Consider the following 10,604-nt stretch of genomic DNA (forward strand, 5'->3'; position numbering starts at 1 on the left):
CGAGACAATAGCACAATATTGCTTCATGAATGACGTTCCAATGACCCTGAGAACTGAAGCCAGCCGAGGCAAGCCGGATAGTGTATCTGGAACAACAGACCAGAAGTAGAAGTTTGGACCAAAGAACAAGTTGGCCGGTCGGACGTAGATCATTCTCAACAACAGGCTCTCTGGTGACTGGGCGAGATCGATGATGCAGCGGGAGACAACCCTCTCGCATCAACACAAGGAAGCGGAAGAGTTGTGTCATGGGCTGGGCAGCAAAATGATATAGCTGGCAGGATTGGACAGCTGTCCAAATTTGGTAGAAGCTTCTCCCCTGCGGGTTGCAGCGGGACAGTGAATTTCGTAGCCGGTATTTTTATGTCCACATTCACGCACCACGATTCAGAATTTGTGTTTCACCAGTAAATCATGAATGATTCGTGATTCACGAGATTTGTGATTCAAGATCCACCATTCGTGATTGTTCGTGATCGCGAATGTTGCGATCTGGTTTTCTTTTTTTAAGTTAATTGACTTTCGTGATCCCAACCAGCATTTGCCTCCGCCGCTGAAATTGGGGTCTGAGGCCACTCAATCGTAACAGCATGACGGCCTTTGAGGCACAGGGTCAGACTGCGGTCAATCTCCACAAGACAGTAAAGCCCTAGTAGGGCTTGGAAAGGTGGTTAAGGTATAGGTTTACATTTTGTTGACAGGATACGGCGCTTCTTATAAGCACCTACTACTTACGGCGTCTTCGCGAAACGACCGTCTCAAACCCATCCTCGTCAATGATGGGCTGTTGCGGTTCTGATTCGACCCTGGCCCGATCTTGCTCGAGTCCGACACGGGCACCTTGCCTATCCGCTTCGGTGATACCGCCGTGCTGTCGAGCCATGGTCCTCGCATCACGCATGTCCTCATCCTCGCTGTGCGAATCCACCTCGCCATCTTGGTTGGCACCTTGTTCGAACGTCGCCTTTTTACCCTTGAGCTCTTCGTACGCCTTTTCGAGTTCGGCGACAGCAGCCTGTGCACGTGCAAAGTCGTCGCCGGGAGCAAAGATGACGCGATGCAATCCGACGATGCGGCCAGCGACCCAGTCGGGAGATCCATCCTCGAGACGCGCTTCGTATTCGTCAACCATGTAGTGCTCAAGGACATCAGCGAGATCGTCCAGATCTGGTTCAAAAGCAGGACCTGGGTTTCCGTATTCATCGCACAGATGAGAGAGGAGGAAATCGCGCTTGTCGGCAGAGTCAGGGCCTCCCCATTCCTCCGAGACGGCGAGACGCATGGCTGGCCAGAGCTCAAAGGTGAGCATGATTGATTTGGCGAACAGAAGTTGTTGTGGCGTTGGTTGCTCTCCAGCTACCACAGCGGTGGAGCTTGTGGACGCGGAGGCCTGAGCAGACATGATTGATGGTCTGTCAATACGAGGATGATGTTTGCAAGGTAAAGCAGAGGCCGATCTGGAACAAAGTGGAGTTGAGCAAAGGAAGAAAAAAATTCCTCGGTGCTGCAGCGTCTGCGCTTCCCGAGTTCCGAGATAACGTTACTAGGGCGTAAAACACGAGTGACGAAACGTGGGGACGTTAACGTGTAAATGTGAAACGTGAAATTCGTGATTAGGGAGCTCTCTTAAAGCTCTTCAGGTAACGGCCGAGATGCGTCACTCGTCACTCTGCACCGTGCACCAAATCACGAATCTATACATAAGTTAATTAGTTTAGTTATTTATACACGATACGTGGTAAGGTCTCTGAGAGAATCTCGAGGTGGAGGTTTGATCTTGATAGTTTCGTGTCTCCCTCGAGCATCCTAGATCTTTCCCTCCTGCTTCTCCCTTCAACAGCAACGGCATTTGTGTCTCCTCAACAATGCCGCGAAACGTTCTATCTATCCCGCTAAAGCGCACTCCTTCCGTTTCAAGCGCGCTGAGCACAGCCATCCGCAACTACATCTCGAACAACTACAGCGATACCCATCCAGACGCCTTTTCCAACGACCTTCGCGAATTTGTGCGTCTTCGTGACCAGATCTGTTCGGTAGAAGTCCACGTCTCTAGCGTTGAACCGTTACTGCGCTATCACGCACAGCTGGTTTTCTTTTCTACCAAGTTCCCTGCCAACATCAACCTTTCATTCCCTTGGTCACTGTCCTTCCCCCCCTCTCTGCCGTCATGGACAAACACCATCTCGGGGGCTATGGAGGCGACCAAGTCCGCAGAAGCGGGTCCAGCCTCGGGCATTGCATATGCAACCAGTGATACAGTCGCACACCCGGATCTTGCATTCGAACGCGCCAACCTCCTCTTTAGCTTAGCCGCTCTCTACTCGGCGCTCGGCTGTGCAGAACCGAGAGCCGAGAACGAGAGCATCAAGCGTGCGACTGCATGGTTTCAAAACGCAGCGGGGGTACTGCAGAACATTGTTGACCATCTCGTCGAGCCCACACGCCTTCTGCTTCCACCTTCGCCGGATTTCAATCCACGCCTGCTTAGCTGTATCCGAGACCTGATGCTTGCACAGGCGCAGGAATGCTTCTGGCAGAAAGCGGTGATGGACCGTCTCAAGGATGCCACCATCGCCAAGCTTGCTGCTAAAGTTGCCGACTACTATGCATCTGCGCTTCAAGCTGTTACAGAAGCTCCCACTCAAGACGGCAGTAGTCACTCAGATCCAGCGGACACTGCCAAGCTAACGCTCCCCTCCGGGTGGGAGAATCATCTTGCTGTCAAGCGGTGGCACTTTGCAGCAGCTGCGCAGTATCGAAAGGCGTGCGACGATCTAGGTGCGAACCGCTATGGTGACGAGCTGGGTCGATTGCAACTGGCCGAGCAGCACGTCAAAAGTGCGCTTGATTCGGCCAAGAAAGGTGTGAATAGTGCTATCACGAGCGATCTCGAAAGCTTGCAAGCCATCATCAAAAGCAACCTTGCGCGTGCTACGCGCGACAATGATCTCATCTACCTCGAAGCAGTGACTCCTGCTGCGCAGCTCTCACCGATCCAGCCCGCAGCTATGGTCAAGCCTGTGGTACCTCCCGAGGTAGCCCAGCCCACCGCGTATCTTCGCGACGCTTCTGCTGCTACTGGGTCCAAGCCGGGGTTTGGTCGACCGTTGTTTGCCGAACTTGTTCCATATGGAGTTCATCTCGCCATCAGCATCTACGACGACCGCAAAGATTCGTTGGTACGCGATAGCATTGCCAGCAAGCGCGACGAGCTAGATGCCATTGCAACGAGCACACTTCAGAGTCTCAACTTGCCAGGATCGCTACAAGCCTTGGAGCAGCCGATGGGGCTGCCACCTGCCTTGCTTCGAAAGCACGAAGAGGTGGTAGCCGAAGGTGGTCTGGAGCGACTGCAGCGGATCGCCCATGATGTAGCTCGGATCGCCGCTACGGACCGAGACACACTAGCCGAAGCGCTGGCATTGATCGAGCACGAGCAACGTGAAGACGAATCGGTGCGAGCGTCGTTTGGCACGCATTCTAGCTGGGCAAGGCAGACGAGCAGCGAGGTGAATGGCGATCTCAAGGCTCAGGCTGCCGAGTATCACGGTACACTGGTGAAAGCGGCTGCATCGGATGAGATTGTACGGCGCAAATTGGAAGATTGGGAGGATTTGATTGATGTCTTGGGTGGCGATGTTGCTGGGTTGGAGGCATTCGTTCCATCGACGAATCCTAATGTGTCTGCTGTTAGTAGTGGGGCGCGTGGATCGGATGAACAGGTGCAAGCGGTACGTGCGCTGCGCGAGGAGCTTGAGCATCTCGACGATCTGCTCGACTCGCGTTCTGCCTGCGTCACCGAAGCCAAAACGCTCGCTGCTTCTGACGACATTCGAGCACTCGTCCTACGCGAAGCTGCATCGCTCGCTTCCAACGTCTCTGGCGTCGCCGAAGTATCGGGTGCCGACTTTGAAGAGCTGTTTGACCACGAACTGCGCAAGTACGCGCGTTTCACCTCGGACCTCGACCAGTCTGGTTCGCTGCAAGAAGCGCTATTGCAACGCATCGAACAACGCAATGCCGCGTTTGTGCAGGCGAGGAAGAGCGACGCTACAATCCAACGTCGCGAGAAAGCACTACAGAATCTCGACTCGGCGTACATAAAGTATCGAGAGCTCTCGAGCAATTTGGTAGAAGGTTTGGAGTTTTACAATGGCCTCGCCAAGATCTTGAGTGGATACAGGGATGCGGTTAAGGAGTGGGCGAGAGCAAGGCAGGTCGACTTGCATTGGTTGGTGCATCAGATGGGGAGGATGAGTGTGGATCAGCCGCTGCCGCCGCCTGAACAGGAGCAGAATACGCAATCACAACCGCAACCGCAGCAGCAGCTTCAGTCATCTCCAGCGAGACAGACTAGGAGCCAAACTCGTCTCTCGCAACATCAGCAGCCGCCACAGCCGCCACAGCAACATCAACCGACTCCACCTCAATGGGGCGCTCTTCCACCTGGAGCCAAGATTCAATTTGGCGACTGACATGCCCACCGGGATCTCGCGCTTCTGTCTCGTTCCTTCATCTGGTCACTCCAGCCAATCGAATGTGCACGTTTGTGCCAAGTCATAAACACGGCTACAGTTCAAGTGTGAAAACGGCGTGCATGTGGCACACGCCAGACAGCCAAGTGTGTGAGGTTTGGAATTGAAATTGCAATTGTGATTGTCCGATTGGGTGTCAGGTTGAGCTAGTGCGATGAAACGCATGCGGATGGTGGTGGCCAAGCATGAGAGGTACGAGATAATCCGTGGGTTGCGAGCCTAGGCCAGCGTCGATGCAAGTGCAAACATGGTCATGAACGTGGCAACAGCAGCGATGGCGTTGACGTGGGTCGACGCAGCACCACTTGAGCTCGAACCCGAGCTACCAGAGCTGCCGGACTTGGTGGCATTACCAATTGGCTTGGCGGTGTACTGCACACCGTTCATCTGAGCAGCAGCCTGGAAGACGCTTCCGTCTCCGACGTCGTAGAAATCGGTCAACACGTACGTCGGATACCCAGTGCCATGCAAGCTTGCACAGTTGCCAGCGTCCGTCATGATTGAACTGAGACTGTTGGTCGTGTTCAGCTGCGCCGTGTTGGGGACGAACACGGTGGTTCCGAACAAATTGAACGACGAGTCGAGATAGTGGTTGATGAGGTACATCAAGTTGCTCGGTTCGCTGCCGGAATTGATCCGATCGACCGAACAGTTGAACGGCACCGAGATCTGATTGTATGGGTTCTCCCATGTGTTTTGGAAGTGAGGCAGGATGTAAGGGACGGAAGAGACGTCGGCAGAGTTGTCGATGAAGACAACGAGGTTTTTGCCAGAGTCGATAAGCGAGCCGAGGGTAGGCCATGAGTCCTTGGCGAGTGCAGCCGTGCCAGGGGAGTAGGCTTTCGAGGCCAGGCCGGTTGATTGGAATGCGGTGCCGAAGGAGCTAACCGGTTGGTTGTCCGAGTTCACAATGAGAATCGTGATGACATCGTTGGGATTTGAATCAACCCACGTTTTGACCTTGGAGAGATAATTTTCGAGGGTGCCACCATTTTCGATTTGGCAGCTGTGGGTTGAAACAGAGGCAGATGGAGCCCGAACAATTTGACGGGAGATTGAAGCGGTCAACAAAAGAAACTCGTACATAAAAGCATGTAAGTGGGTTGCGAGCTGTCAGAAAGAGCGCTATGGGTCCGAGCAGTACTTACGAAGAGTGGCAAAGATTGATGCCAGATCCCGAAGTCGAGTTGGAACTCTTATGGGCTTGCACCTGAAGCAGACGAATGCCATCGGTGAGCTGCTGCGTGACCGACTGCTCCTGATTCTTGCCCACGGAGGCGCCTGCCAAGGTTCCCACAGCATAGCTGTTGTGCGCTCCGATGTAGGTAACGTTCGAATAGAGGCGGCTGCACAGAGAGGCGTCTCCGTTGCAGACGCTCGCACGCTTTACAAGTGTCTCGACGGCAGCATCCAAAACGGGATGCGGAACAGCGCCGACCAAGCTGCTGACAATTACAAGTGCCGATACGAGACTGAGAAGCTGGATGAACTGGAACATGATGAAGAACAAAAGACGCCTGCGTCTTTCGATGATGATGAAGGGAGAGAAAACCTTCGTAAAAGTGAACCAGTCACTGGTGATGATAATCCCAAAGGAATGTGGCGGTAGTGATGTACAACGACCGCAAATTGAAATGATGATGGTAGTCGTCACGAAGGCAGAATCGACGATGACGATGGTAGCAAAGGCGGTGAGGAGAGGGACGGGAAGGAGAAGGAGAAGGAATCACGAATGATATGTTTCAATCATTGCTCGACTAGCAGGGCGGTGCTGTTCAAACAACTTATCCTGCAGATGGCGCGCAACTCGAAAACTGAAAAAGGCGTCTTAGTCACGAGTGTTGGTGTGTTGGTGTGCTGCTGTGCTGCTGTGTTTGAATTCACGAATCGCGCGCCGATCAAGCTCACCTTAGCCGTGCCAAGCTCTGCAGCAAAATGTGCTGCCGCGGTGGAGATCTACAGTACACTTTTCTGTGGTCTGTGACTGCACGGTGCTGGGATGCCGAGCCTAAACCTAACTTCAAACACCCGTCATCAATGATATAGAGTTTAGAGTTCTACCTCTAACATCATCCACCCCATCCACACGCCACCTCACTCACCACTCAATCAGGTTAGACGATCACACCTGGGCATGCAAAGGGACATGAAAATTGGGATTTGCGATGAAGGAGGAGCCACACTGAAAAACAAACAATCACGAATTCTGTGAATCAAAATGTGAATGCGATTGACAAAATGCAGAACGAAACCTACAACATATCACGAATCAACGATTTCAGAACTTGCAACAAAGAGAACACAACAGAGTCGCTCGCTTCAAGAGCATAAAGACCTGGCTATGCCGCCATCATGCGGTAGTCTCGATAGCAATCTGGCGAGTCTTGGAATGCTCCTCCTTCTTCTTCGGAATTTCGAGTCGGAGCAGACCATCGTTGAAGCGTGCCTTGAGGCTGGCATCGTCGGCCAGGTTGGCAGTGGGAGGAAGCGTGAACGAGCGGCTGAAAGATCCGTAGACACGCTCAGAGACCAGAGCGTGTCCCACCGTGCCCACCTGTCCTTCTCCATTGTTGTCTTTCTTGGCTACCTGAGTCGATGAAGAGTCATCGGCGGCTTCAGCTGCGTGCTTGCCATCCGTAGCCGACGGGGCATCGCGAGATTGCTGACTGCCATTGCTTGTCGAGGGCTGCGAACTGTACTCGCTCTTCATCGAACCCTCGAGCGTCAGTCTGCGCCGGTCGGCGTCAACATTAATTTTGAGGTCCTCCTTCTTGACACCGGGGAGTTCGGCAGTCAATACAAACCGGGTATCCTCTTCGTGAAGATCCACCTTGGGGCCAGACCAGATACGGTAGTCGCCCGCGTTGACGTTGGGTCGACTAGCAGCGGCCATGGCAAAAGGGTTCATCGTCATCAGGTCGCGCAGAGACGACGATGGGAACAGGTCAAAGTCGTCCAAGGGCGAAGCGAAAAAGCTCGAAGGTCGGAGGAGAGACATGTTGCTGCGTGACGTCGAGATGGATCGTTGGGGTGCGGTGTGCTTGAGTGAAGAGACGCTTGCGAGAGGGCTTGTGCGTGGGCGTGAAGCTGTGTTTCGAATGATAGAAGAGATCTGCTTGCTAGGCAGTGGAAGTCGGAGCGCTTGACGCATCAAATTAGGAGCTTGCAAAGTACAATAGCGGCGGCGTTAATCGCGTGGTGTTGTGCTTGCGTGTCTTGAGTATGTCTGAGTCTTGTTGGAAGATGCTGAGGGAAGGAGGGAAGCGTGAGAAACGATCTCTTCTTATACCTTTCGACCGTCTCTGTTGGTGTTATAGCATTGCTCGTCGATGTTGCTCACCACGATGTCCGTCGCCAAGCATCTTCCTCGCGACTCAGCCTCAACAATGATACTCTGCTCGTTTCTGCTTCCTTCTCTCTAACGGTCACCTCATTTCTTTGTGCGAGGCGAACGCTCAGGAATACTCTCGATCTTTCGCTCGCAACTCGTGTGACTGTTGCTGCGGACGATTGAAGCGCTTAAGGGCAAGACCGTGGCAGTCTCCAATGTTGGTTGACAGCTCTCGCGAAGTCACGAGTCGTTTCACCTTTCGCTCTTGTGCTTCGTTTCTTGTAATTTCAATCACAGTACAGATTTCTCGCGCGCTTTCTAGACGATTCTACACCTCACCAGGCGCTTCCACTTTTCTTGCGCGTTCCTCACACTCGTGACTTTTGTCCCTGAAAATAATAATTTCCTGTCTTGTCTTGTTTGGGTGACTCAGCCGGCTGGACCATTCGTGTGCACGATTGTGTTTTGCACTACCTACATGCTGTACTATACTCGTGACTGTATGTTGTCTTGAGCGCTCTCAACCAGCTTCCGGTCTGTCTTTGTTCCCACGCCACGGTATCACGCAGCTCGATCCTTGTGAGCATACTTCGCAAGCAAACGATATGGCTTACTGTTTGGATGGTTATTGCACGAGGTCTCTGTGCTTTTGTTGACAATCGTGAATACAGTCGTAATGTCAACCGTTCCATACCAAAAAAATGCCAGAAGAATGGAGAAACCAGCAGGACAGTCTAAAGCCCTCTCAAATCACGAATCACGGATGATGCAACAGAGGCCGTGCGTGGTGCGTGGTCCGTGGTCCGTGATCCGTGATCCGTAATCCGGAGTCATGAATCGTGAATCGTGAATCGTGAATCGTGAATGCTAGAATGCTAGTTAACTCATTCACGATTACATCAATAAACTTACTCACAGGCTGCCACCTACCACGGATGCGTGCTGTCACAGTCGTGAGTCTGTGAGAACAGAACCCGAATCAAACAGAAATGAAACAGAAGCAACCATCCAGAATTTTTAGACAGCACAGCAGTCAACTATTGAATCATCGTGTGACAATCGTGACTCATACCTTCACGGTTGATAATCGTGAATCTGTGAATCTCGATCTCGATGGTCACTATTGGCTCACCTCGTAAAAGGGTTACCAAAGCTCAGGGAGGAAGAGACGATCTAGGCTGCACAACTCGTGACTTGCTCTCAGCCAAGGGCGCTTCGATCCCGAAACCCGCAGCACTGCACATGCAGGTGCTGTACACAGCTGCCTACAGCTGCATGAAGCGGAAGAAAGAGCCGCTCTGAGGACTATAAGGGTCTTCACAAACTCTCACCCAAAGCCGAGGTTGCCGTGGTGCCGCAGATCCGTAGTCAAGCAGACTTTGGCTTTCCCGTCACCCCTGCAAGACACGGGGAGCTGACGCAGCACCTTCGACGGGACCGTTCCCAGAATGACGTTGCAAATACCTGAGCATGATTCACGATTTGGTCGCATCTTTCGTTCTGCGCTACTCAGAGGTCACCAGCGTCCCTTCGTACTAGAGAGATGCGCAACAGGTGTGAGCTGGGGAACGCAAATTTGACAAAGAGTTACTTCGACCTGCTGCAGGAGGTTATCATTGTCTATGATATCATTCTGGAAAACTTTTACAACGTAGACCAGAGTGGGTTTCTCCCCGGTCGAAGATAAGCTGAGAAGGCCATTGCGCCGCAGCGGATTGGCAGGGACCTGCGCTTCCAGTCTCATCTAAAATCAGAGAGATCATCACCCTTTATGAATGCATCGATGCACGCGTAAAGCCTCCACTAACGTACTCACGACTGTAATTCATGTAGTACTGACTGTAATTTCGGATTACTGAGCCCCACCAAAATGGTGTGAGTAGTGTGGATGGATCGCGTCTGTGCCTTCACTCCGTCCCTGAGCCCCCCCAACCGACTTTTTGATACGATTGCGGACCCTGCATCCGGCGTTGCAGCCACTATTTGCCGCCTGCTGTCAACAATATCCTGCATTCCCAAGCTCACAATGGCCGGTCCTAGCATCCCAAAGCGGTAAACGGCAGCTCGAACAGCATCCGCCGCCGAGCGCGATGCCAAAGAAGACCGGCTGCAGCTAGCCGCTAGCGAGCTTGGCAATGGAACATACTCCAGCATTCGACAAGCGGCTGCAGCCAACAATGTGCCCGAATCAACGCTACGCCATCGCGTTCAGGGCCGTCAGCCCTTGCTCGGATCAGCATGCAGGCACTTACTCCGGCTGCCGAAAGCGCGCTTGTCGACCATATCCGGCTTAGTGCCTACAGCGGGTACCCTCTGACGCCCGCACAGATCCGAGAGTACGCCAACGCTGTCTCGCGTCGCATTGGCCAGACAGGGCCTGTCGACGTTGGGCGCAATTGGCTGCAGGGCTTCCTGCTGCGGCACCCCTCAATTCGCCCATATTGGTCTCGCTGTCCTGACAATGTACGGCTCACAGGAACAACAGAGGAGGATGTACGCCAATGGTTTCATCGTCTTGGTGAGATCATGCGTGAGTACAGCGTGGCGTCAACAGACGTGTTCAACATGGACGAGACCGGCTTCATGTTTGGCCTGGGTGCTAGCGAGCGGGTCGTTGTATCTACTGGTGATCTGGCATCTCGGTTTAGCGCGCAGCCAGGAACCCGAGGGTCGGCCAGTGTTATTGAATGCATTGGAAGCGGTGGCCAGGTACTACCGCCGCTCATCATTACAAAGGG

The 10,604-nt window shown here is 53.1% G+C and overlaps 4 protein-coding genes across 4 annotated transcripts; 1 reads left to right on the forward strand and 3 right to left on the reverse strand.

The window, feature by feature from the left end:
* Positions 1 to 727: 727 nt before the first annotated feature.
* Positions 728 to 1,402, reverse strand: UMAG_11509 (uncharacterized protein; the record flags this gene model as incomplete). Its single annotated transcript, XM_011392249.1, has 1 exon — positions 728 to 1,402. One exon carries the CDS (start codon positions 1,400 to 1,402, stop codon positions 728 to 730), a length of 675 nt encoding a protein of 224 aa, XP_011390551.1.
* A 463-nt stretch (positions 1,403 to 1,865) lies between these two features.
* On the forward strand, positions 1,866 to 4,475 carry UMAG_11510 (uncharacterized protein; the record flags this gene model as incomplete). The annotated part of the gene is made up of 1 exon (XM_011392250.1): positions 1,866 to 4,475. The coding sequence occupies one exon, from the start codon at positions 1,866 to 1,868 to the stop codon at positions 4,473 to 4,475; it is 2,610 nt and encodes an 869-aa protein (XP_011390552.1).
* Positions 4,476 to 4,754: 279 nt separating this feature from the next.
* Positions 4,755 to 6,033, reverse strand: UMAG_03880 (uncharacterized protein; the record flags this gene model as incomplete). Its single annotated transcript, XM_011392069.1, has 2 exons — positions 4,755 to 5,541; positions 5,684 to 6,033. 2 exons carry the CDS (start codon positions 6,031 to 6,033, stop codon positions 4,755 to 4,757), a joined length of 1,137 nt encoding a protein of 378 aa, XP_011390371.1.
* An 852-nt stretch (positions 6,034 to 6,885) lies between these two features.
* UMAG_03881 (uncharacterized protein) lies at positions 6,886 to 7,533 on the reverse strand (the record flags this gene model as incomplete). Its single annotated transcript, XM_011392070.1, has 1 exon — positions 6,886 to 7,533. The coding sequence occupies one exon, from the start codon at positions 7,531 to 7,533 to the stop codon at positions 6,886 to 6,888; it is 648 nt and encodes a 215-aa protein (XP_011390372.1).
* Between the last annotated feature and the right edge of the window lie 3,071 nt (positions 7,534 to 10,604).

This window comes from Mycosarcoma maydis, chromosome 11, assembly GCF_000328475.2.
Source record: "Mycosarcoma maydis chromosome 11, whole genome shotgun sequence".
In the NCBI taxonomy this organism is placed as follows: domain Eukaryota; kingdom Fungi; phylum Basidiomycota; class Ustilaginomycetes; order Ustilaginales; genus Mycosarcoma; species Mycosarcoma maydis.